The sequence below is a fragment of the Moschus berezovskii genome, chromosome 15 (genome assembly GCF_049115385.1).
Source record: "Moschus berezovskii isolate FMDL1 chromosome 15, NW_MosBer_1.0, whole genome shotgun sequence".
Classification (NCBI taxonomy): domain Eukaryota; kingdom Metazoa; phylum Chordata; class Mammalia; order Artiodactyla; family Moschidae; genus Moschus; species Moschus berezovskii.
Window position 1 is genome coordinate 2,126,631 of NC_142474.1, and position 27,398 is coordinate 2,154,028.

The following is a 27,398-nucleotide window of genomic DNA, read 5'->3' on the forward strand; positions in this document are numbered from 1 at the left end:
TCCAGGATCCCGGCCCGACTGTGTGAGATGATCGCGGAGATCAGAAGAGCTGCCGCGTTCTTCAGTTGCTTGTATCAGACAACTCTGAAAGCATCAGTGATGGCCCTGGTGACCCTTCTAATCACGAAGAACACCTTCAGGCACACCTTCACCGTGTGCCACACCCTGTTTGGGGCACCTGCTATGTATTAGTGCCTTGACCTCTCACAGCAACCTCCTGAGTGTGAGCCCTTATTATGCCCATTTTACAGAAGAGGAAGCTGAGGCCCCATGAGGCTCGGTGACTTTCGCGGTGTCACTCATTCAGTAGGTGGCTGGGTGGGGACTTGCACCTCGGTGTTTAGTCCCCAGAGCCCACACCCTTATTTGACAGCACTGCTCTCTACCTAGAGGTCTCAGCGCTGGCACATCCCCAGTCAGGTGTGGTCAACATTACCACCCATTAGTTGTACCATCTTTGGGGCGGGCTGGTGGGCTATAGTCCCTGGTGGCTCAGATGGTAAAGAATCTGCCTGCAGTGTGGAAGACACAGGTTCAATCCCTGGATCAGGAAGATCCCCTGGAGGAGGGCATGGCAACCCACTCCAGTATCTTGCCTGGAGAATCCCATGGACAGAGGGGCCTGGTGGGCTACAGACCATGGGGTCGCAAAGAATCGGACACAACTGAGTGACTAAAAACAGCAGCATCTTTGGGGCACAAAAGGACTTGGCATGCTCTTGCGAACCTTTAACAGAGGTTTAATTGCTAAACGTAAAAGCATTTCCTTTGATGTCCCCAGACATTTTGACCTTACTGGTGGGCTGCGGTCCATGGGGTCGCAGAGTCCGACAGGACTGAGCACACGTGCGCTGCAGGCCGAGTACGTTTGTTTCGGCAAATTCTGATGTTGACCGATAGGTGGCAGTAACCGTTTGTTTTCGTCTCATGGAAATCTGGCCCCTTGCAAAATCTGAAAGGCTGAAGCAATTTCACAACACATATGTTGTAACTGCTGGCGGAAACCAATGTTATCTGAGTCCAAGTTGTCCCTGCAAAAGACATGCAAATGGATTTTCTTTCTTTCAAGCCATTTGGCCTCGATACTGCCTGAGAGGCGCCTTAAAACCTGCAACGGTCGGGTTACGGAGCCCAAAGTCTTGCGGGTTCAAAGTTTCTCTCCTGTTTGCACACACGACACCTCTCAGGGCAAAGCTTTTTCACAACCTCAAACATCTTAATTGAAGTTACCTCCCAAACTGGATTAAATGTAAACTGAATAATGGGAGCTTTGAAAGTTTGCAAGTCCATTGGTAAATTATTTTTAGTTTTGTAAAAAGCTAGATTTAGATGGAGACATCATCTACTGTGTATACATTTTTGCAAGTGGCCTTGGTTGAGGCATTTAACCTACGAATTTCAGTTTTCTCATCTGTAAAATTGGAATGATGATGCCTCTGCCTTGTGGGTTTGCTGTAGGGAGTAAATTCATTTACGGCACGTGGAGCTCTCAGGACACTTTCCCAGCAGGTGATGAGCACTCACCAAATTTGTTGTTATTATTATATCGGGGCGTCCCTGGTGGCTCAGCAGTAAAGGATCCGCCTGCCAAAGCAGAAGACACAGGTTCGATCCCTGGGTTGGGAAGATCCCTTGGAGAAGGGCTTGGCAACCCACTCCAGTGTCCTTGCCTGGAGAATCCCATGGACAGAGGAGTCTGGTGGGCTATAGTCCATGGGGTCACAAAGAGTCAGACATGACTGGGCGACTAACACATGCCTTAGCAACTAAACAACAACATTATTCTTATTAATATTACTACATTCAAAAATAACGTTATTTATTGAAGCTGTGCCGGGTGTCTCTGTTACTGTGCGAAGCTTTTCTCAGGTTGCCCGGAGGGGCCTGCTCTCTCAATGCGGCGCAGGCACTTCTCACTGCGGTGGCTCCTCGTGTTGCCGCGCATGGCTCTCGGGGTGAGGGCTCCAGTGGCTGCAGCTCGTGGGCCCCGGAGTTGTTGCTCCCCGGCTCTAAAGCTCGCGCTGCAGCAGCTGTGGCTCATGGGCTTAGCTGCTCCAAGGCACGTGGGATCTTCCTGGACCAGGGACCAGATCCATGTCTCCTGCACCAGCAGGCGGGTTCTTTACCACTGAGCCACCAGAGAAGCCCCTATTATTACTGTCTCATCATTACTATGGCTGTTAGAGTTGTCATTATTTTTATACACAGTGGTTTCAGTTCCTGGTCAGTCTTAATTTGGGCAACACTTAATCTCTCGGCTGCTTCAATCTCATTATTTGCAAAATGAGTATATGTTACCAAGGCTGATGTTGAGCAAAACCTATACACTTTCTAGAAAAGGCCAGACGGTGAGTATCTTAGGCTTTGCAGGCCATGTGGTCTCTGTTGAAGCTCCTCAACCCTGCCTCAGTACGTGAAAGCAGCTGTAGGTAGACTATCGATGAAAGAATGGGCATGGCTGTCTTCCAGTAGAGTTTTATTTATGGACACCACAATTTGAATTTCATACAATTCTCATGTGTCACAGTCTATGATTCTTCTGATTTTTTTCCCCAACCCTTTATAAGTGTAAAATCCATTCTTAGCACACAGACAGCCTAAAACAGGCGGTGGACTAGATTTGTTCCCCAGCTGTCATTTGCTGACCCTGGCTTTGAATATTCAATATTATTTTTGTAGTATCCCATTTATAGATGAAGCGATGGCCTACTGGGAGTATGGATATCTTAGATTTTATAAATAGAAAATATTGCAACATAACTGGGGTCCTGTATGTTTTAGCACTGTCCAGCTTTATTACCTGTTGTAATGACCTGTTGTTAATATATAAAATCCCAATTCTGATATCTACCAGGTTCCCCTAAGAAAGCCCTTTTGTGGCCTCCCAAATTTCTGATTACTCAAGTCTCCTCCCATGGAAATCCTTGGAGATGCATTGGCTGCATTTGGCCAGGAATTAAAGTCCCTGGCTGTTATTCCAAAAGCTAGGAGGGTGATGAGTCAGCAGCCAGGTCTTTGGAGAAGGGCTACATTGGAATCACTTGTGTGTGGAAAAGCAGCTTTTCACTAGTCAGGCAGTGTAGAGGGACTGAAGGAGCCCTCCCTCTGGAAGCAGACATACTCTGGGTCAAGACCTCACGTGGCCTTTCTCTGGATGTGCGTCCTGGGCACGTTCGGGAGACTCGAGTCCCCCCTTTCCACAGGAAGGGAATTCTGCGGGGAACATTCCAGAGGTTGGCGCACAGGCAGCGTGCAGGAATCTCCCTCTGCCGTCTTTCACCAGCTGACCTTTGGAAGGTGACTTTACTTCCTTGTGACTCAGCTTCCTCTTGGCTAGAGCGACATGCCGGTGACACCGTTTCATGCGGGCGTGGGGGCCACGCGAGACGGCGCAGGGCGCGCCCTTGGGGACGGCGCTTGGAGCTGAGGACCTGTGAGCAGCTGTGAGCTGTTGCTGTTAGTGCTGTCACGAGGCTCCTGAGGGGTTTGGGGATAACGCGGGTTAGGGCCTGGTTCAGTGCTGCGGGCTGAGGGAGTGTTGCTGATAATTATTCCCTCCACCCAACTAAGAAGTCATAATTTAACACCTGATCAGCGCAGACGCAGTGCTGCGATATAACGCTGGGTAAGGAGAGACAGTCCCTGCCCTCACGGTGCTGACAGCTAAAGGGGGAAGGGAGGTAAAGTTAAATGTCCTGTATCGCCCTCAGAGTTAAGCCTGGACCAGTTGTACTCCATTCCAGCACCATCCTGTCCAGCGTTGCCGCTTCGTGCCCTCTTCTGTGTCCCCTTAATGTTCATATATAATAGTAGATACATTCCCTATTACCTTTTTGTTCATAGCACTGAACCCTATGTGTTTGGATTAACAAACACTTCTATGCTGCTCATGAAGAGCCATGCATTGTTCTAAGCACCTTACAAGCATTAACTCAGTGTGTGCTTGTGGCAGCCCTGTGAGGCACACAGAGGCTAATTAACTCACCCAAGGACACACAGCGGCGAGGGGCAGGCAGCGCGGTCAGGCCCAGGCTGTCCTGTTCCTGGTCTTGCCCGCCACCACTGCGCGTGCCGCTGTGAGCTCCCAGACGCGGCCTGATGTGTGGACTTACTGTTTGTTACTGTCTGTCCGCCCAGCAGATTTCAAGTCCATGAAGTCAAAGGGGCTCACCTGTTTAATTCACAGCTGCAACCCTGGTGTCTGCTTCAGCGTATGGTGCAAAGCTGGTGCTCTGCGCATATTTGGTGAATCAGTAAATGAGTGAAAATATAGCCAAGTAGATATATAGAAACATAGGTATCTATGATATATGACAGATACATATGTCACACGCAGTGCTATGAAAACACGCCTGTGCTACAAGAGGTTTTAACAGAGGATTTAATTTAGTGTGAGGATCAGAGAATATTAAAAATTATAAGTATCATTTTAACTGTCCCCATTCTAAAATCTCCTTGATCTAATAGCTGTTGACTGGCTGAGAAGAAAGATAATTGTATCTACATGGAATATGCTTTTCATGATGATAATATCCCCCAGAAATGAAACACAGTTTAAAACTGGGACTGCATTTTAAAGAATTTTTAGGGGTCTTCCCTAGTGGCTCAGTGGTAAAGAACCCCCCTGCCAATGCCGGAAACACAAGTTCCATCCCTGGTCCAGGCGGATCCCACACGCTCCAGAGAAACTGAGCCTGGGCCCCAGAGACAGGGAGCTGAAGGTGCCGAGCCCATGAGCCACAGCCCCGCAGCCTGCGTGCCCCAGAGCCCACGCTTTGCCACACGAGAAGCCGCTGCAGGGAGAAGCCACGGCTAGAGAAAAGCCCGTGCAGCGGCAGAGAGCCAGCGCAGCCAAAAACAAAGACATGAGATGTTGAGAAAATTTGTGGGCGTATAGTTTACAATGTTGTGCTACCTCCTGCTGTACAGCAAAGTGAAGCAGTTATACAGACACATATATCCACTCATTTTTAGGTTCCCAAACTCTTTATTCTGGAGAAGGAAATGGCAACCCACTCCAATATTCTTGCCTGGAGAATCCCGTGGATAGAGGAGGCTGGTGGGCTACAGCCCATGAGGTCACAAGAGTCGGACATGACTTAGTGACTAAACAACCAAACTCTTTATTAGACTTATTTTTTTTTGGCCACACCACACAGCTTGTGGGATCTTAGTTCCCCGACCAGGGACGGAACCTGTGCTCCCTGCAGCTCAAATGTGGAGTTTTAACCACTGGTCCACCAGTGAAGCTCCTGCATTTGACTTTAATTCTGTTGAATTCATGAGCCCCAAATCTTCCCTTATCCCTCAAAACAGACATGAGCAATTGGTCTCCCTGGGCTTGTGAGAATACACCCACAGTGGCCGGGCGGGTCTCTGCATCTTAGTTTTATAGGCAGAAGTGAGACTCCCGTTTCTCTTGGGTTTTAATTTTCTGAGTCTCTCTTTTTCTCTGTTGCAGGAACAATGGGTAACCAAATGAGTGTTCCCCAAAGAGTTGAAGACCAGGAGAATGACCCGGAAGCAGACACTCCCAAGGTAGTGGTGTTATGGCCCCTGCGTCATTAGCTATTGGTCGGGAGGGTCGGGGTGACGGCAGAAGGAGGAGCCTGCCCAGGGCCCGTCGGGGCGGTCAGTGCGGCGGTTGCGCCTCCCGGGGGTTGCTCAGTTCAGTTCAGTTCAGTTCAGTCGCTCAGTCGCGTCCAACTCTTTGTGACCCCATGAATCACAGCACGCCAGGCCACCCTGTCCATCACCAGCTCCCGGAATTCACTCAAACTCATGTCCATCGAGTCGGTGATGCTCAGTGGGACAACAAACCTCCAGAACCCACCGAGGAGCTGTTAAAGTGCAGGCTCTTAGGGCCCCACTCAAGGCCCAGGGAACCAGAAACCGCAGGGACGGGGACCCGTGGAACCCGTGTCTCCATGGTGACGGATTCCCGTCCATCGATGTGCGGTGCAGTGGCTCTGGACTGACGGTTCTCACCTGTGGGCGGCGTTGCCTCCCCACTAGCAGTATCTGGAGACGTTTCTTGGTTGTCACAACTCCAGTATCCAGGGAACTTCCAGACACAAGCTTCTTTTAAACAAAACTGCAACAAAAATATAAAGTAAAGAAAAGTCTTCCAAAAGATGCGTATTTAGTCTTTTAGCTGTTTTTTTCTCTCTCTGCACTTATTAACATATATTACACTACTAATAGTGTTAGCAAAATAAGACGAGATATGCTAAGTGCTTAGCATATAATCAATATTCAGTTAATGCCAACTATGAGTGGGATCATTTATTATGAAAATGACATCAGGTAACACATTCTCTTTTGCAATCTTTTTGTCTTTCCATGTGAGTGTATCTGTATGTGTGTATATGTGTAATCTTTTAAAATGTCAGCAATAAATAACAGAAGAGAAAAAAATAATCCAGCAATGACCTAAAATTGGAAAGGGGTTGCAACAGCTCGATGGAACACAAAAATAGCAACGGGCGACCTCCTGAATCTGAGAAGAGTGCAGCCTGGGGGCTGTGCTTGTGTGCAGGACCCTGGCGTGTGGTTAACCGCCCAGCCCGTCAGGCTCTTGTCCCCTCACCGGTCGCACCAGTGCCTCCTTTGCCCGGGAGTCCCACCTGTACAGAGGGGTCTGTCCTGCCTGGGCTCACAGGGCTTACTGAAAGCAGGCATAGACCGTGCAAAGCTCTCGTCAACCTGGGAATCCAGCCCTTTAGATCGGGGTATTAGTTTCTCTGAGGCGTGATAGGAAGCGGGGTAGTTTCTAGAAGTGGAGACTTTAATTTGTGAGGCGCCCTTCTGGTCTTGAGTTTCTTTCCTGAGTTTTTCTGATTTTTCTCATCCAAGACTCAGCTAATACTGCCACACGTCTATTCCAGGTCGCATCTGGGAATACGTGTGGTCAAAACGGCCTGCCGGTCATCATATCCGCCCGCACTGTTCAACTCTATGATGAAGGTGAGTGTCCCGGCGGACTGCTCTTGTGGAGATGAGGGTGGGGATGAGGGTGGGGATGAGGGTGGGGAAGGGCTGCTGGCCCTGCTGACGGTGAAACAGATGCCGGGGCTGAAGCCGCGTGGAAGGCACGCGTGTCGTTCCTGGGGCTGCAAACACAGCACCACAGAGTGGACGGCTCAAGCAACAGGAATGTAGTCTCACTGTGCTGGGGCTGGAAGTTGGAATTCAGGGTGTGGGCAAGGTCGGGATCTTCTGAGAGATCTGTGTGTGAAAAAATCGATTCCCTGGGGCCTTCCCTGGTGTCCAGTAGTTAAGACTTCACCTTCCAGTGCAGGCGTGGCAGGTTCGATCCCTGGTTGGGGAGCTAAGACTCTCCCGTGCCTCATGACCAAAAAACCAAAACAAAACACAGAAGCAATGTTGTAACAAATTCAATAAAGACTTAAAAAATTGGTCCACATCAAGCAAAAAAAAGTCTTGAAAAGAAGGACTGTCCCCTGCCTCTGCTTTGACTCCCAGTGGCCTCAGACACTCTTTGGCTTTGACACAGCACTCCTCCTTGATTTTCCCAGCATCTTCCTTCTATGAGCATCTGTCTCTGGGTCCAAGCCTCTCTCTTTTGTACAGACACGGGCAGGTGGGGTTGGGCACAACCCAGCCTCATCTTAACTTGGTCCTCGGCAGAGACCCTATTTCCAAATGAGGTCGTAGGAACTGGGGGTTAAGACTCCATCATCTCAGCAATTCACCTCTTAACAGCGCTCGTCTCTCTTGGGTGTGTATGATGTCTGGAAGAGTCTGGGGATTTATAGCAATAAGTGAAAAGCAACAGAATAGAAACACTGGGAGGCTGGCCTCTTTGGAGTCCAACAGACCAAAGTTAAAACCCCTGCCCTGCAACTTACTGTCTGTGGGACCTGAAGCAAGTCACGTGGCTTTCCAAGCCTCAGTTTTCTCATCTGTAAAGTGGGGATAATGATTCCCATCTCATGGAATTGATGAGAGAACTAAAGGCGATCAAGCATTTTACTTATTACCCAGCACTTAGACATTCCAAAGAAACAAGTGAAATAGAAGATAGCAGAGGCCAGTGTTGAAACTGGACAACGTACTCATGTATTTGACTTTATTCTGGAGTATAAGGCTATAAGGGCTCCCCGGTGCCTCAGTGGTAAAGAATCTGTCAGTGCAGGAGAGGCAGGAGACGCAGGTTTGACCCCTGGGTCAGGAAGGTCCCTGGAGAAGGAAATGGCTCCCACTTCAATATTCTTGCCTGGGAAATTCCACAGACAGGAGCCTGGCAGGTCACAAAGAGTCGGACGTGACTCAGCAACTAAACAACAACAAGGCTATAAATTCCAAGCATCAAAATTGACTGAGTTCTACTATGTGAAAAACATCAGTAAATTATATAAGAGGCAGGGTGCCCAGTGGTTGAGGGTGAGAAATCTGGAATCAGACTGCTGGTTTCGCCACCTCCCAGCTGTGTGACCTTGAGCCAGTTACTTACCCTCTCTGAACCTCAGACTCCTTGTCAAGAAGTGGGATAATAACAGTACCTACAGCCTAAGGATCAGATGTAATAAAAGCACACATTTCAGTGGCACATGGTAAGGGCTCCGTGTGTATCAGCTGTCATGACTATATGATGGTTATGGTTGCTGTCATTTGCATGTGAGTTTCTGGGCTTCAGTGTCCTTCCCTGAACAGTGAGGAGATGAATCACAGCACTGGTTCCAGAAGCCTTGGAATGTCCTAATGTAAGAGAAGAGACTGCTCTGTTTCCCCTGTCTGTGCTCTGCTGCCCACACCACATCTGACAGCAGTTTTGTGGGTTTTCCACACCAAGGGTTCTGTGACGCCAGCTGGGTGTCCCACAGTTCAGTGCAGTTCTGACACCATTTACCGGGGGTTAGCATCGGCTCCCACCGGTTACGGGCTCAGTGTCATAAGACTGCCTCCCACTAAAGTTGCCGATGGCAAGTGGGGAGTCCCCAGGTTACCCACAACTTCTGCCCTGCTCGGCCACAGGCCAGAGGTTCCCACGACCGCCCCACAGGTTCAGTCATTTGCCAGAATGGCTCACAGAGCACAGGAGAGCTGTGTGCTTGCTAGATTGTTGCTGATCAGTCGCTCAGTCATGTCCGATCCTTCTGCGACCCCCTGGACTGTAGCCCCCGAGGCTCCTCTGTCCATGGCATTTCCTAGGCAAAAATACTGGACTGGGTTGCCGTTTGCTTCTCCAGGGGATCTTCCTGACCCAGGGACTGCACCCAAGTCTCCTGCGTTGGCAGGCAGATTCTTTACGCTCAGCCATCAGGGAAGCCCCTTACTAGGTTACCAGTTCATTCTAAGCGGATACAACTCGGATACAACTTGTCGACGACAGCTGATGGAGGTGATGGGGAGGCAGGGGAGGGAACCCTGGGGGAGGGGAGCTTCCATGCTTTCTCTGGACAAGCCACCCGTCCAGAACCTCCATGTGCTTATCAACCCAGAAGCAATCTGAATCCTATTCTTCAGAGACGTTTGTGAAGGCTTCATTACGTGGGCGTGCTTGATTAGATCGCTGGCTATTGATGGTGGAGCTCAATTTTCAGCTGCTCTCCCCTCCTGGAAGATTGGCCGGGGTGGTGAAGCTGAAATCCTAGCCCTCTGATCACATGTCTTGTTTCTCTGGCAACAGGGGCCCCATCCTTAGGAGGGGCTTTTCCAAAGTCACCTCATTAACATAAACTCAGATGTGGTTAAAAGGGGCTGGCTTGTTATCAATAACAAGGGTCATCTTCTTGACCCTTAAAGGTAAGTTTTAGGAGCTCTGTGCCAGGAACAGGGATGAAGATCAAACATATATTTCATATTATAGGATGTCCCAGGATCTTACCTCAGTTGCTTATTAAAAGTGTAGATGCCCAGGTCCCATCTTCCCAGAATACCCTCCGGTTGAGCCCTGGGGGTCTGGACTGCTGAACGTTTTCTAGAGGGTTCAGAGGCACAGGCAGGATTGGCAACCAAAGCATGCGATAAAGTCACAAGTCTCTTCCTGCCTTTCAACCTGTGAGTCAGATTTCTGCTCTGATGTGTGTGGAATGGGCTGAACTGGCGGCAGCAGCTTCGGCGAGAGTGGCGTGAAGCTGGTGGCTGAGATGCACACACTTGAGAGGAGAATCATATCGTTTTTATAGTTTGCAAACTGTCGACGTTCTCGACTGATCCAGAGGCCCCGACAGTCTAACATGTCCTTCAGAGATGGTTTCTCTGTCGTCATTCAGTCAACGTTGCTGTTGAGGTTAGACCCTATTTTTTTGCCCCTATTTTTAATATGGGACACAAGGGTGAGGAGTGCGTCAGAAGAACACGGGAACAAAATGGTGGAGATCGAGACAGTCCCTTCTCCTTCCCTCCCTCTCCATTTTCCTCTCCCCTTCCTTACTTTCCCCTCCACGCCCAGCAATTATATATATATATATATATAATAATGTGTAATTCAGAAAACTAAGATCATGGCATCTGGCCCCATCACGTCATGGGAAATAGATGGGAAAACAGTGGAAACAGTGTCAGACTTCATTTTTTGGGGCTCCAAAATCATTGCGGATGCTGACTGCAGCCATGAAATTAAAAGACGCTTGCTCCTTGGAAGGAAAGTTATGACCAACCTAGATAGCATATTAAAAAGCAGAGACATTACTTTGCCAACAAAGGTCTGTCTAGTCAAGGCTATGGTTTTTCCCATGGTCATGCATGGATGTGAGAGTTGGACTGTGAAGAAAGCTGATCGCCAAAGAATTGATGCTTTTGAACTGTGGTGTTGGAGAAGACTCTTGAGAGTCCCTTGGACTGCAAGGAGATCCAACCAGGCCATTCTAAAGGAGATCAATCCTGGGTGTTCATTGGAAGGACTGATGCTAAAGCTGAAACTCCAATACTTTGGCCACCTCATGTGACGAGTTGACTCACTGGAAAAGACTCTGATGCTGGGAGGGATTGGGGATGGGAGGAGAAGGGGATGACAGAGGATGAGATGGCTGGATGGCATCACTGACTCGATGGACCTGAGTTTGAGTGAACTCCGGGAGTTGGTGATGGACAGGGAGGCCTGGCGTGCTGTGAGTCATGGGGTCGCAGAGAGTCGGACACGACTGAACGACTGAACTGAACTGAATTGACTGTATGTATAGATTGCATGTAATGTGTGTGTGTATATAATGTATACTATGTCATACATTTTATATATTATATAAAATAATCTATAAGCATATGTTATTATAATATATAATATATATATAATGTATGATATATATATAACTGGCAGGTCTTCCTGGAAAGAGGAAAATAGGTAACAGAAACATAGGGAAAACCTGGGGACAGTGTGTCGCTGTGGACGCCTACATGCCCGGGAAACAAAGCCTCGTCCGAGTGGCCCGTGGCTGGTTGCACCAGCTTTCGTGCGGTGCAGCCGTGCATCGGCACCCACTCAAGAACCTGTAGCAAGTTTAAGTTAATCCTCTGAAGCTCAAACCTCCGCCTACCCCCACTGACAACGCGCCCTCTGCAACTCACTTTGGAGAGATTGTCCCTTTGAACGGGGAGGCAGCTTGCCATCCTTGGCTGTCTTCTCCAGGTTCTCGTCACTTTCAGTGCAGTTGAAAGTGGGATCCTGGGTGATTTGGTTTTTTTTGTCCTTTGGACAAAATTCGCTGCCATGTCTTTTGATGCATGTTTGTCTTCATTTGCTGTATGTATGCACGTTGAGAAAATCAGGCTTCCCTGGTGGCCCAGTGGTAAATAACCCACCTGCCAATGCAGGAGACACGGCTTCAATCCCTGGGTGGGGAAGATCCCCTGGAGGAGGACACAGTATCCCACCCCAGGATCCTTGCCTGAAAAATCCCATGGACAGAGAGCCTGGTGGGCTACAGTCCATGAGGTCACAAAGAGTTGGACATGACTGAGAGACTGAACAATAGAAAAGTGACTAAAAAATAGATAAATGGGACCCTGGGTGGCTGTTTTCCTTCTCTTTATCTACACTTTTCCATTCCTTTTTTCTCCTATTAAAGACGTTCACTGCCATGCGGGAACATTTCCCGTGAAGACCTATTGAGAAGCAGTGCCTGAGCACACAGCCTAGGGAGCAGGACCCTAAACTCACGCTGTGGCTTTGCTATGTGACCTTTGTGAGCTGCTCTGGTCTCACATCTGTAGAATGCGAATCGTAATAACGAGAACAAAGCTGTTAAGATCATGGGGAAGCACACGTGAGGTGACGCACCTGCAGTTCTTGGAAGAGTGTCTGACGAGCGGTCAACGTGTGAGCAACGTTTATTTTTCTGTTTTGGATTTAATGTTAATAAAGGCCATCCTTTGGGTATGAAGTTGGCTGTATTAGCTCCATGTAGATAACTCTCGCAAGTTTAAACCATAACCTTGAAACTTCTTTCCCTGCATCCCTTATACTTTTCCAGTGTTTTACTTATTTGTCTTCCAGACTCACTGTGGGAGAGATCAATCAGGCGCACTCTTCTTTAAAATTGATTCATGAAATTACATTCTATTTCCTTGCAGAAATTTATCTTGCACAGTAGCTTTTACTGGGGAGGGTAAGAGACTAGGGATCTTGGTCTCAAACCAAGATCAAGTAGTACAGCTCATGTAGATGAGGGATTTCCCTTCAAAGCTTAGCATTATACTTCATCTTCGATGACAATATCTCAGAAAATCAAAATGTCTGATGTTTATTTCCATATTATATTTCTAGCTTCAGTTGCCAGTTTCATATGCCATTGGAAAGTCTTGTTTCGGGGAAGCTGGCGACGGTGCCAAAGCCACGTGCAGCGTGACTTACTGCTGTGCACAACCCCATTTCTTGCACCTTTAGGTCAGAGGCTGATGTGTTTGCTCTGCCAAAAAGTGGTTGTTTAAATTCGTTTCTTCAGTTCTTCCCTTTCTTTTTCCAATACATGTTGATTAGAATTCCAGAGTATCTGGAGAAGTACTTCCCAAAGAGCTACATGTCCATCAGTAGAGTGGTTGTGTCAATTAGGGCAGATTCACACGATGCTACACCCCTGTGCAGAAATAGGAATGAACCACTGCCAAGTACAAAGCTGTCATTGCCAGAACAGGAGGCCAGATGTCCACATCCGAATCTCCAAGCCTGGCAATATGTCACTTCGCATGTCAAAAGCAGGCTTTGTGATATGATTAAATTAAGGATCTTGAGGTGGGGAGCTGATCCTGGATTATTCAGGTAGACCCAAGATAATCACAGGGTCCTTTTAAAGGGGTATTACCAAATTTGTTGTAGGGAAAGAGATGTATGGTCGTCATTTTGTGGACAAAGGTCCATCTAGTCAAGGCTATGGTTTTTCAGTAGTTACGTACGGATGTGAGAGTGGAACCATAAAGAAGGCTGAGTGCCAAAGAATTGCTGCTTTTGAACTGTGGTGCTGGAGAAGACTCTTGAGAGTCCCTTGGGCTGCAAGGAGATCCAACCAGTCCATCCTAAAGGAAATCAATCCTGAATATTCATTGGAAGGGCTGATGCTGAAGCTGAAACTCCAATACTTTGGCCACCTGATGCGAAGAACTGATTCATTTGAAAAGACCCTGATGCTGGGAAAGATTGAGGGCAGGAGGAGAAGGGGACGACAGAGGATGAGATGGCTGGATGGAATCACCGACTCGATGGACATGAATTGGAGCCAACTCCGGAAGATAGTGAAGGACGGAGGAGCCTGGTGTGCTGCAGTTCTCCGGGCTACGAAAAGTCAGACACGACTGAGCGACTGAACAGCAGCATCTCCACTTAGGTCCTCTTCCTCAGTGGGGAAGATTCTTTTTTCATTCAGATACAATCAATCAGAAAAGAAACCAATGCTGAGCCTAAAACAGTGCAAGCTTTACTCAATGGCCAGAGAATGGAAAAGCGGGGACTTAGTTCGAAAATCAACTTCTCAACCCGACTTGGACTGGGACACAATATGTACATGGAAGGTCAAAGCCAAAGGGAGGGGGCTAAGTAAAGGAGGGAGGTGTATTGGTGACTTACCCAAGAACAGGGCATGATGTGCCCCGGGCTGGGAGAGCACCCCATTTCAGTCCTTGCAGACACTCTTTCAGCTGTTGCCATGGCAAGCGTCAACTGTCATGGCGCTGGAGGTCGTGATAGAAGAACTCGTGTTGTTTTAAGGCACAACAATGGTGGCAGTTTGTTACAGCAGCAGCAAGAAACTAACACGAGCGCACTGCAGACACGGAGGCTCACAGACCACCCGCTGGCTCTGTCACGCGCGAGCTCGGTCGCTTCAGTCATGTCCGACTCTTTGTGACCCCGTGGACCACAGCCCGCCAGGCTCCTCTGTGCGTGGGATTCTCCAGGCAAGGATACTAAGTGGGTTGCTGTGCCCCCCTCCATGGGATCTTCCCGACCCAGGGATCGAACCTGCATCTCTTATGTCTCTGCATTTGCAGGCCCATCCTTTATCGCTAGTGCCTCCTGGGGAGCCCGGCTCTGTCGCTCTGCAGCTATGTAACCTTGGCAAGAAATGTGTACTCTCAGAGACTCTCCTGCAAAGTGGAAATAATAATAACATGAGCTGTATACAGCGACTGGCACAGGATAAGTGTGAAGAAATAAACACGACAGGGAAAAACCACAGCCAGAGTCCACAGTCATGAGTGTCCTTCATCACTGGCCTCTCCCCTGCTGTATCGCCTGGCCAAACTTTCCACCTGTGTATTTATACCTAAAACCTCACCAGTTTTTAGGGAGATAAAAGGACCTTGTTTTCCTCCTTCTTTGATTTCTTTCTATCAAATTTATCACAATGCTGCTGCTACTGCTAAGTCATTTCAGCCGTGTTCAACTCTGTGTGACCCCATAGACGGCAGCCCACCAGGCTCCCCCGTCCCTAGGATTCTCCAGGCAAGAACACTGGAGTGGGTTGCCATTTCCTCACTGCTAATGAATGGTAGGGACTAAGGCATGATCTGTCAGCAAACGTCATTTTTCAGAAGCAGAAGACCGCTTCTGTTTCACCTGGATAAGAAGTTTCTAGAAAAATTTGTCTTTCATTTTTGTTTGTAGTCAGTTTTTTCCTAAAAAGAAAAAGTGCCTAATTTTGCTTTTTTAAAAAAGAAGTAAGTTGAATAATTTTTGGACTGAAAATCCTGACTTGCATAAATGATCCGCCTGCCAATACTGTGCCATAACGAGTGAGACGAGAAGCCAGTTGGGATGCCTGGGCAAAGTGTGCTGGAAGACCGAACTCAGCCACCTGACAGAGGGACAAACCTGGGACCAGCATCCCTGGTTGGGAAGGGAGCAAACAGGTCTGTGCGCTTCGCACTCACGGCCTTCCCCCAGTTGGCTGGCTTTTTAACTCTGTCTCCCCGACTTGGATAAAAGTTCCTGAGAACAGAACATTTAAGTTGTTGTTGCAATAATCCCAGAGTTTAGCCCAGGCTCTGAGATACACAGAAAGCTCGCAAATGACTGATAGATTAATGAACCGTGACACGTCAGACAAGCAGCAGTAGAGGAGCAAGAAAAACAGCTGAAGAGCGAGTCCTAGATCCTGATGGATCCTCTGCAAGTAATGCAGCCCTAAGTAAACGGCGCTTTTAGTTATGAAAAGGAGCCTGGGGGTCAGCCCTCGCAAGTGCGGTGCGGCGGCTCGCCAGCATGAGCAGATGCCAGGTACGTGTGCTGAGCACCCCCGCACGCCGTCCTCGGGCCACGGGGCCCAAACGCAGGGCAGGCGCGCCGCGGCTCTTCCTTTGTTGGGAACGAAAGGCGGGTCCTCGCCGGAAGCCCAGGCCCCAAGCAGGCGTCCGCGGAAACCTCAGCGGCCGGCGGGAGGGCAGGAGGCCACGCTGGTTGCAGGGCTTCTGGGGGCCCGGGCCGCTCCGGGGAAAGAGGAGGCCCCCGACCGGCCTGGGGTCCGCGGGCGCCGGCTGCCAGGGGCGCGGCGGAAGCGCAGCGAGCAGCATGCCTGCCGGGCTCCGGTGCCTCTGCTGGGCGCCCGCGCCTCCGCCCTCCGCGCGCTCCCCAGGACGCACCGCCCCGTCGACAGCCTCCCTGTCCCGGACGCACCGCCCCGTCGACAGCCTCCCTCTCCCCGGACGCACCGCCCGGTCGACAGCCTCCCTCTCCCGGACGCACCGCCTCGTCAACAGCCTCCCTGTCCCGGACGCACCGCCCCGTCGACAGCCTCCCTCTCCCCGGACGCACCGCCTCGTCGACAGCCTTCCTCTCCCGGACGCACCGCCCCGTCGACAGCCCCCCTACCCTCCGCTCCGCGCCCTGCTGCCCCTCGGACACGCCGCCCGCACAGACCCTGGGCGTCCGCCCGCCGCCTCGAGCGCTTCCAGGCGGCTCTGAAAACGCCCTCCGGATGGCCCAGCTCCGTGCCCCTCCCTGCAGCAGGCACGTTCTCCCTGAAATCTCGTACTTCTCCGCCTCTCAGCGCTTTTTCTCGTCAGAAATCCTCCTGGAGAATTTCTGTCTGACAGCGTACCCCATCCGTTTCTTCTCACTGGCTGGAAAGTCACCTGCCTTGACTGTGACTCCTCTGTGCGTCTTAAGTGTAGACCCCCCCACCCTAGAGCTGTGCTGGTGTTTGTTAGTACAGGGTCTTCATTTTCAAAACTGAGCTATAACTCACATACCGTATAATTCACCCTTTTCAAGTGTATTATGCGATGTAGTCCCTTTTACTGTATTCACAAGGTAGTACAGCCACCTCCACTGTCTGATTCCACATTTCATCAGAGAAATTTCCTCAAAGAAATCCCTTGAGCAGTTAACCTCTAGTTCGCCTCCCCAACCCCAGCAACCGGGAATGCACTTCCTGCCTCCGGGTTTGCCTACCCTGGACGGTTTATATACAGAGAACCATACCATAGGTGGCATTTTGTCTTTGGATCCTTCCACTGAGCGTACCGTTTCCAAGGCTCACCTAGGTTGCAGGTCTTTTTGATTAGGCTATCTTGGTGAGTGTGACGTGGTGACACGTGGTTTTGGTTGCCTTTCCCTGATGACTGAGGATATTGAACATCTTCTATGTGCTCACTGATCATTTGCATCTCCCACTCTGGAGAATACGTCTTTTTTTAAGAATTTATTTATTTACTTGGCTGCGTTGGATCTTGATTGTGTCACAAGGGACCTTTGTTGCATCGCGTGGGACCTTTCTCTGCAGCCCCCAGACCCTCTAGTTGGGGCACTTGGGTTCAGTAGCTGCAGCAGGCTGGCTCAGTGTTTGTGGCACGTGGCTCAGTGGCTCCCCAATATGTGGGATCTTAGTTCCCCAACCAGGGAAATAACCCATGGCCTCTGCATTGCAAGGTGGATCCTTTACCGCTGGGCCAGCGGAGAAGTCCTTGTAAAGTCTTCCTGATTTGGCTCTTTTCCCCATCCTTTTCCTCTGAGCCCCTTGTCTCATATTACTTTCTGGCTAGCTATTCTCAGTGTCCCACACTGGTAATTACTACTGCTAAGCAGTATTCTGTGTGGGCTGAATTCAGCCTGCTCCCACCTACCATCTCCACAGTTTAGTGTTCGTGTCCTGATAGCTGAGAGCATTGAGACAATGCTGTATGATTTCCCCTGGTAAGTTTTTTTTTTCTTTTTTTTTTTTTTTAGCATTTGAAAGGTGTTTAATATTGTGTACATGATCAGTGTTCCTGCTGCTTTTCTTCCCTGCCACCCTTGAGGGTGAGAGACACTTATCACATTGCTGTTGGAAATGTGACTCTCTGGAGCCTCTTTTCGGGAATTAATCTGGCAGTGTCTATTTTTAAAAATTAAATGCACATTAATATGGGTGCAGTGATTCTACATCTGTAACTCTATTCTGTAGAAATAAAGCACTAGCTTAGGACTTTTGATCATAGACGTTTTCCCCAGCATTGTTTGTAATTAACATGGAAAAAAATTATTTGGAAACTATCAGAATGCTCATTGATCAGCCAATGACATAAATGCCCTTTGGTATATTCATATTAAGGAACATTTTTACCGCTGTTTTAAAAAGATAAAGATAGATTTGGGATGTGCTGATTGAGGAAGGGGAGAACAAAGGCTGTCTCAGTCCGTTCGGGCGGCTGTAACAAAAACACCGTAACTTGGTGGCTTAAACAGTAACCGCTTATTTCTCGTGGTTCCAGAGGCTGAGAAGCCCAAGCTGAAGGTGCCAGCAGACTCCTTGCCTGGGGAGGGACAGGTCCTGGTGCACAGCCAGTCAGCTCTTCACTGTCTGCACATGGTGGAGGCGGGAAGAGAGCTCTGTGGGACCTCCTTTATAAGGACACTAATCCCATTGATGAGGGCTCCACCCTCATAACCTAATCCCCTCCCAAAAGCTCCACCTCCTAATACCATCACCGTGGAAGTTAGGATTTCAGCATATGAACTGTGGGGACACAAGCATTCAATCCATAGCAGTGATACATAAAAGCAATCAAAAATGATATCTAATATAATCCTGTTTTTGAAAACACCAACAGGGACAAATACAGCCTCCTAGTATTTGTGTCTGGGATGCTCGTATGTGTTTGTCTGAGCTGAACAATGTCTGAAAAGCTGCACCAGGCTGCAAAGATTCGTTACACTGCAGTGAAGGTGAGGGGTAAAGAGAGGGAAAGGGAAGCATTGGGAGATTAATCATATGGGAGGGAAGCACATGTTAAATGTGTGTTACTAGTAAATTGAGAAAAAATAAAACCTCTGTCTTTGAGTGACAGTATTTGCTCATGTTGGAGCAAAGACTGGTTCTGCATTTAGGTAATCTTTTCATGTTCCAGGCTTTTATAAGCTTATAACTGACAGGAGATGCATGCAGAGTCAGGGAGGGCCCCCCTGGTGGCACAGTGGTGAAGAATCCGCCTGCCAGTGCAGGAGACACGGGTTTGATCCGCGATCTAAGAATATCCCACATGCCTCAGGACAACTAAGCCTGTGCTCCGCAACTGCTGAGCCTGTGCTCTGGAGCCTGGGCTCTGCGACAAGAGAAGCTCGGGCGCTGCAACTTGGGAGTCGTCCCCACTCAGCACAACTGCAGTGAAGCCCACACAGCAGTGGAGCCCCAACAGCCGAAAATAAACAAAAGAATCAAGGGGAGGGAAATTCTGAGAGTCGCTGGTGCAGTCTGGCCCCCTCAGTGACTTACAGTGACGGCTGGCTTCGGAGGATGCTTTCGAGAGAGTGTGCAGGGCGAGTCACCTTTTGCCCACAGAACATTTGAATCCAACATTTTTGTCACCAAATGTGCAGACACATCGCATCCAGCTGACAGTTGAGAATTCTTCCCTCCTGCCCCCCAAACCCATTCCTTTCTTTTGCTGTTGCTAGACTCTCTTGGAGAGGACATCCTGCCCTGTTAATATGGAGGTGGAGAGCATGAAATCTGATCATTCGGTGAAGGTTTCAAATCTAACATCTTCCTTCAAACCACAAGCAGCTGACCGGTGAATCCTTATTTCAAGATCTTTAAAACAACAAACGCATTTACACAACACATAAAGCCATGGTTGTTTGAAGTGTCATTTGACTCCCGCAGCCTGACCGCAGAGGGGTCATTTTTGCAAAACTGAGGTCTTCATCCGTCTGCCCCAGGGTCCATGGCAACCCTTTGATATTCAGCTAGAGCTCTCCTTTGAAAAACTAGTGTGCCATCATCTACTTTTCCTTCTCTTTTGGTGAGCTGTTTCAACTCCCTCGGGTCCTCACCCGACAGAAACCACGTGTGTGGTCTTTACACGGCTCTGTGAACTCCGCCATCATCTGCAGTTTCTCTTTGCGATTTGTGTGCGGTGTATTTCCTCTTAGCTTTCGTCCTGACTGGTCACCTCAGTGACGCGTACGACAGTGTGTGAGTGAGGAGTCCTAAGTGGATGCTTCGTTCACGAATAAAAGTATGATGAAGTTTCTAGTTCCCTCTTTAACCTTCAGCCATAGAAATGTTTGGATAGTGAGTTCTTGGATGTTCATTGGAGGGACTGATGCTAAAGCTGAAACTCCAATACTTTGGCCACCTCATGCGACGAGTTGACTCACTGGAAAAGACTCTGATGCTGGGAGGGATTGGGGGCGGGAGGAGAAGGGGACGACAGAGAACGAGATGGCTGGATGGCATCACCGACTCGATGGACATGAGTTTGAGTGAACTCCGGGAGTTGGTGATGGGCAGGGAGGCCTGGCGTGCTGTGATTCATGGGGTCGCAAAGAGTCGGTCATGATTGAACGACTGAACTGAACTGAACTGAAGAGAAAAGAGTTCTAGGGACTTCCCTGGTGGCCCAGTGGCTAAGAACTCGGGCTCCCAATGCAGGGGCCCTGGGGTTCAACCCCTGGTCGGGGAACTAGACCCACACGCCCTAACTAAGAGCTGGTGCAGCCAAATGTTTTTTAAAAGTGACTTTATTCTCAGAGCTGCGGTTGCTACGCCTGTAAAATGGGAGGTTCCGTGGTACCTGGCATGGATTGCTGTAATACAGAAACAAAACAGTTCTTGTTACTTTCAGCATTTACTTTACCGCCTGACACGCAGGAAGCATTCAGTGAATATCAGCTATTGTGTTTACAGCTGTAGCTAGTGAAGATCGTAGCTTTGGCTCATGAAAAAAGCAAATAAAAGGTAGCCCTTACTCAGAAATTCTGAATAGTGTCGTAGGTAACAGACTGCCGATGAAGAGTTTGTCTTGACGAAGAACACTTGGTGCTTGGAAAAAGCATCCTCGAACCTTCCACGGCCCAGGTTCTTAGATTTCTGAAGATCAGTGAATTCGTATCATTGCCCTTCAAATTGCATTGATTGGTTTGGGCTGTGCGGGGTCTTCACTGCTGCTCGGGGTTTGCTCTGGCTGCCGCCTGCGGGGGCTGCTGTCCAGCTGGGGTGTGTGGGCCTCCCAGTGCAGCGGCTCCCCGTGTTGCGGAGCCTGGGCTGGAGGGCGCTCAGGCTTCAGTGACTGTGGCTGCCGGGCTCTGGAGCACTGGCTGAGTAGTTGTGATGCACGGGCTTAGTTGCTGCTCAGTGTGGGATTGTCCTGGATCGGGGACCAAACCCACGTCTCCTGCACTGGGGGGCGGATTCTTCACCCCTGAGCCACCAGGGAAGCCCACGTCATTACTATCTCAAAGTCTTTCCCCCAAGTGTATAGGTGAAATCATCGGAATAATTCCTTTCCTTAGGCTTCTATTTAGGAAATGACATGGTCATTATATTCATAACATATAAATGTAACAAAACAACTAATATTTATTAAATACCCACCTGTGTTAAGTACCTTGTAGGAAGCATTTTGCTTAGTCCTCACAATTACCTTTTGAAGAAGACAATTATTTTCCTGTCCATTTTTTTTTAAAGAAAATTGAGGAAACATGATATAAAGGAACTTGTCCAAGTCACATGTTTCATTTTCAGAGTTAAACCCAGGTTCCTCTGATCCACAGTCTAAGTACTTTTCAGTGACACTAAGGTGCCGTGGGAAGTAAGTTCCGCATCGCGTGTCTGGATAAGACGACTTTCTGAAGTAAGTCACACCAGACACAGACACACACACACACAGTACAAAATGTCCTTTCTGCACTAAGGAGATCAAGTTTTTCAACTCTCCTAAATATTTGGGAGCTACCGTTTGCATTCTTACTTGATTCCTTTTTATTTTCCTTAAGCTCTTACACATTTTTACAGGAAGTAAAACCTCTTTGGTGTGTCATCTGTCTGCTTTGTGGGAAACATTTTATTGAAACCAGATTCCAGACGGACTTCTCCCAGGGTTTTCATAGGAATGAAAAGCTTCGTTCCGGTCACCCAGAAGGAACATTTTATTCTTCCATAATAATGTGAGGAAGGCGCGGAGGTTATCCCCATCTTTGCAAGACTATAAAACCTGGAACTCCAGTGGGTTTTCTTCCTAGTCATTCACAAAGATTGTGCATGTGTAAGTTACTGTTTCAGTATATAACTTATTTGCTTTTTAATGCTTATCCAAGGTCTCAAGTGACGTAATATCTTTTCCCACTTGGATTTTTTTCCTTTCTTTTTACTGAGAAAGCAAAGTGTTGGTGGGGTTTTTGTTTGTTTCTATACAACTCCTTTGGAGAAGGCAATGGCAAGCCACTCCAGTACTCTTGCCTAGAAAATCCCATGGATGGATGAGCCTGGTGGGCTGCAGTCCGTGGGGTCACCAGGGGTCGGACACGACTGAGCGACTTCACTTTCACTTTTCACTTTCACACATTGGAGAAGGAAATGGCAACCCACTCCAGTGTTCTTGCCTGGAGAATCCCAGAGACAGGGGAGCCTGGTGGGCTTCCGTCTATGGGGTCACACAGAGTCGGACACGACTGAAGTGACTCAGCAGCAGCAGCAGCAAACAGCTCCTTACAAATCACTTTCTTGCATTTCATTTTCTTTCCTCCCCTTCATCCCATGTTAAATGCCTCCTGGATATATTTGAAGAGCCTGGAGACAACTTCTCAAGAAGAAGATTGATTGCTATTAATTAACAAGTGAAATAGGTACTGACTAAGTCACTGAAATTCTCTCCAAGCCACAGAGTATGTACTTAATTTAAAACTGGAATAAGTGGAAAAACAAAAAAAGATCTACTGGCTGTGGGGTGGTAAACCAGCTTCAGGGACAGCTGGACCCAGGTGTCCAAATGCAACCACGGACCTCTTGGGGCTTTCATCTGTGTTGGTTCTCAGGCAAGCACCGTCAAATGTGATAGCCAAGGCCACCAGCTCCGGATGTACCCCCTACTGGCTTGCCTACTCAAGCACGAAGATCACCACTCTGTTCTAGTAGGTTCAGCAAAAATCATAAGATTTATTTTCATTAGTCTGGCTTAGGTCATGTGCCCACCTGAGAAGTGAGCATTTTAGCAAGAGAAGTAGAAGCTCCAAGTGATGGGACTGGACATGTGCTCACCCAAGTTTGGGGGGGGGGTGGGCAGAGCTCCGTAGTTATGGGTTGCCACAAGTTATCAAAACACTTAACCCATCCTCTGATACCAGTGCTTATGGCTGGCATCTGCTGTAACTCTTGGTGCATTGAAGTTTACTCGAGGTACTTTGTGTAAGGAATGGATCCTTTGGTCAAAGCAATGCATTGGCACTTTTTGAAAGTCTGTCCCTGCAAAGATTTTTTTCAAACACTTTTTCTCCGACCAGAATGCTCTTACTTATCACTGGCTCCTTTGGTTCCCAGCCAGAGAGTAAGGAAGAGGCAAAAAACTCAGAGAGGTCAGTTGATGTTCTTGGTGTTTTGAAAGGCCCTCCCTTGTTCTGACTCTTCGGCTCCCCCTTTCTCCTCAGCTGTTCCCTCTTCTCCCGGCATGGGGCGTCCCCACGAGTCACGCACATTCACGCTGACACTTCGGCTGCTTGACGTGCCTGCTTGGCATCCCGACGTGTCCATCCGGCACTTCCTCTTTCCCCCTGCCTCCCTGCCTCTTCCTGCCTGAGAATAATATTTACCACAATTATGAAGTCCAGGGCCACAGAAAAGCGATAAACATGAGCTAGAAGGTACACCCGGTGTTCACGCAGGGTGCTTTCCCTGAGGTCCGAGTTCGTGACAGGCCGCTGGTGCTTCTCACTGGCCCCTGTGCCATTTCCTCTCTGCCTCTCAAAGCTCGAGGAGGAGGCTGCCGCCCGCCCAGGAGCCGGTGTGCACGCTCGCTCTGCCTGTCTCCTTTACTGTTTGCTCTTGACTTGAGACACGGTGAGACACTAGAGTTTGGCAAAAATAATCGCGGAGGGATGTGTGTATCTCTCAGTACTTAGGAGTGATCTATGCCCTAAAGAAACCTCAGTTCTCTTCTTTTTAAAAAATAACTTATTTGGCTGTTTCAGGTCTTCGTTGCAATATGTGGGATCTTTGATCTTTGTTGGGGCACTGTGTAGTTACAACGTGTGAGAATCTTTTCACTGTGGCATGTGGCATCTGGTTGCCTGACGAGGGATCGGAACCGGCCCCCCTGCAGTGGGAACATGCAGTCTTAGCCAGTGGACCACCAGGGAAGTCCATAGCTTCTCTTCTTTCTCTTTTCCTACAAACAGATATGAAGACGTGGTTGACTCCAAACTACACAATCACAGTTATCTGTCAGTTATTAAGCAGCTACTATGGAAAGGCAGGGTTCCTGATACTTTGTATGAATTTTGTCCTTGAAACATCACAACTACTCTACATGGGAGCTTCTGTTTCCCCAGTTTACATATAAAGGAATTCAGAGATTTGCAGTGACTTGCCCAAGGTCACTCAGCTTGTGGGCAGAGAATCCTGATCTTTTAAAATAGGACTGACTGATTTCGGCTGCCCTGCGTCTTTGCCTGCGCACTCGTGCTTTCGCTGGTTGCGGTGGGCAGGGGCTGCTCCCTCAGTGTGGGGCTCAGACTCACTGCCAGGGCCTTTCTTGCTGCAGAGAACGGGCTCTAGGGCACACGGGCTTCAGTAGCTGCAGCCTGAGGGTTGCCTTGCGGCCTGTGGGATCTTCCCGGTCAGGGGTGGAACCTGTGTCCCCTGCACTGGCAGGTGGACTCTCAACCCCTGGACCTCCAGGGCAGTCCGAGGATCTTGATCTTCACCTGTGATATCCAGTTTTGCAGTGTATCTTTCTCCTGAATATCGCACTGCTTTATAAAAGCAACCCAGAAGGTGAGGCGGTTCAATTAGGTCTATGCAGAGGGCAATGGCACCCCACTCCAGTACTCTGGCCTGGGAAATCCCATGGATGGAGGAGCCTGGTGGGCTGCAGTCCATGGAGTCGCTAAGAGTCGGACACAACTGAGCGACTTCACTTTCACTTTTCATTTTCATACATTGGAGAAGGAAATGGCAACCCACTCCAGTGTTCTTGCCTGGAGAATCCCAGGGACGGGGGAGCCTGCTGGGCTGCCGTCTATGGGGTCGCTCAGAATCAGACACGACTGAAGTGACTTAGCAGCAGCAGCAGAGTTCAAAGCAGAAACGGGTGGATTCTGGAAGCAGTGCCCCTCCCCGGAGGAGGCAGAACCCGTATCCAGTCCTGTGGCCGGGGGTATAACCCACCTGCTTGTGTAGCTGCCTGTGCTCCCAGACGTCAGAATGGAAGCATCTGAGTAGTCCTTTTGAAAAATCTGCCTGTATTCTCGGCAGCCAATGCTAATGCAGGTGAGGCGGAGAGAGTGTGGCCTCTGGAATAAGCAGACTGCTCGCTGGGTGGCCGGGAGGGGGTGCCCCAGCTCCCCTGGCTGTCACTTTCCTCCCTCCGCAACAACGACGATGACTAATGTTTGTGCCGTTCATTGAGCACTTGCTATGTTCCAGGCACCGCTTGATGTGCTTTGAGAATATTAACCCATGGAATCTCCGTAACAAAATTATTGATGTAGGTTCCCCTATTTTCTTCATTTTACCAGAAAACTGAGGCAAAGAAAAGCTCAGTTACTCAGTCAAATAGACCAGCTTTGCTCTTCTCAAATGCGTGTTTTGGCAACACCCAGAGACATTCCTGGTGTCCCCACTCGGGGTGCTCTGGGGTGCTGGGGCACTCTGGGGTGCTCGGCGTCTCGTGGTGTGCTGCCCAGTGCCCTACGGGGCACAAGGTGGACCCGACAAAGAATTCTCCTGACCCAGACAGGAGGCCGAGGTCGGGAGATTATTCTCCTAAGCCCGTGACAGCTGGCCTCCCTCCCAGGTGAAATCGTGATGACCTGCTTCTCACAGGATCCAGTGGAGATCACAGCAGACAGTTGGTGTGTCCCTCACACAGCCCCTGGAGGGTGCTTTCCTGCTTGGCTTCCTCCCCCTCGCCTTGGTCGGAAGATGCCTGGACAGCTGACCTCTGCCCCGCAGAGGGGCCAGGGCCCGGCGGGGTCCCCAGCCTGTCTCCCCGCCTCTGTGTGTGAAACGCGGGGAGTCCATCCGCGACCCTTGGATGTCCTCGCTGGGGTGAATGACCGCTGTTCATGTTTGCCTTTACAGTCGATCTGGGAATCGGCGTCCGGGAGGATAATGTGGCCGCTTCTTCCCCTGAGACAATGGAGACCAGCGCGGCTGCAGAGGCCAAGGGCGAGAGTCTTGGGAAGGAGGCCAAACCCCGGGCACCAGCTGCTAAATCTCGTTTTTTCTTGACACTCTCTCGGCCTGTACCAGGGCGTACCGGAGACCAAGCCACGGATTCATCCAGTGGATCCGTGAGGCTTGATGTCAGCTCCGCTAAAGCTCCAGGAAACAAAGACCCGAGTGAGCCCATGGCCCTTCCGGTGGCAGCTGCACCCGGGCACAGCCCGGATAAAACCCCCAGGCAGACCCCAGCCCAGGCGGAGGGCCTCCCTGCCACCCCTGGGCCGGAGCACCCTCCGTCTGAGTCCGGGGCAGCAGCCCCCGCCAAGCCCAAGGACTCCAGCTTCTTTGACAAACTCTTCAAGCTGGACAAGGGACGGGACAAAGCCCCCGTGGACCTCCCCCAGGAGGCTGAGAGCACAGAGCATCCTCACCCGGCCGCCGAAATTCCTGGGTTACCCACGCAGTTCGAGGATGGCCCTGCAGACAGGGTGAGACGATCTATTTTGCTCTTAGTGTAAGCTCAGGGTGGGGGGCCGGGGGGCACTTATGGGGCAGGATGATCGCGCACATCTTGCTCTGCCATCACTGAGGGGTCCTGACAAGGTGACGAGCTGTAGGTCCCTCTAGAACAGCCAGCACATTGTAGCCCGGTGCCTGCCCGTATTTCTGTGGGCAGAAACATCTGTTGCAAGAACAATAACAGCTGTGGCATCTGTTTTGTGTAACAGAAAAGAGGAGGTGACTAACATACGGATGAATCCGTCCTTCCATTTATCAAAGGCAGAGCTGGACAGGTTGCATTTATGATCAGTGGAGTCTGGAGGAAAGGCATTAGCAGAATAAAGACGGTTTCTGAAAGACTGAAATGTACACCAGTCTCAGTAGCTGGCTTCGTATACAGTGTGTTTATGGGCTTTTTTTGGAATGCATTGTGTTCTTACTTTTCATAGCCTGGGCTAATCTTTAACTCTCTTTTGCACTAAAGTGTACGTAAAGGGCTTTTATAGTTCTGGGCCAACTCTTTTGTGTACAAATTATTTTCCAACAAGTTGGGGTAATCCCTTTGTAAAAACAAGATTTTTTTTTTTTCTTTTAAGAGGCATCTGAATCAGTTGCTTTCTTTCCTGTGCAAAGAGAGGCAAGTTCTTTTGATCTTAAAAAAGAGCGTTTACTTTTAACTTTGAGAGTTTGTATTGGGACCCAGAAAAGAACTCTCTGAGTGAAGAAGGAAAAAGAAGCATGTACATCGTATTTTAAGGCACCGATTCCTTTAGTTAGTGGATTTTTAAACAACAGTATTTTTCAAGATTGGGGAGTCAAGACTCTCTAGTTGAGATTAGAGCCAGGAAGAAATTAGGTGGGCTGATT

General features: G+C 49.3%; 1 protein-coding gene across 5 annotated transcripts in view; it reads left to right on the forward strand.

Annotated features, from left to right (window-relative positions):
• Window positions 1–27,398, forward strand: part of BCAS1 (brain enriched myelin associated protein 1) — a 104,708-nt gene that overhangs the window by 6,930 nt on the left and 70,380 nt on the right. For 3 of the 5 annotated variants that reach the window (XM_055393876.2, XM_055393869.2, XM_055393852.2), the window contains exons 2-4: window positions 5,462–5,541; window positions 6,888–6,966; window positions 25,947–26,518. In XM_055393876.2, coding sequence (XP_055249851.2) covers window positions 5,467–5,541; window positions 6,888–6,966; window positions 25,947–26,518 — 726 coding nt within the window. In that variant the 5' untranslated portion in view covers window positions 5,462–5,466. The remainder of the gene's footprint in view (window positions 1–5,461; window positions 5,542–6,887; window positions 6,967–25,946; window positions 26,519–27,398) is intronic. The other 2 variants (XM_088843615.1, XM_055393863.2) reach the window with 1 other exon arrangement.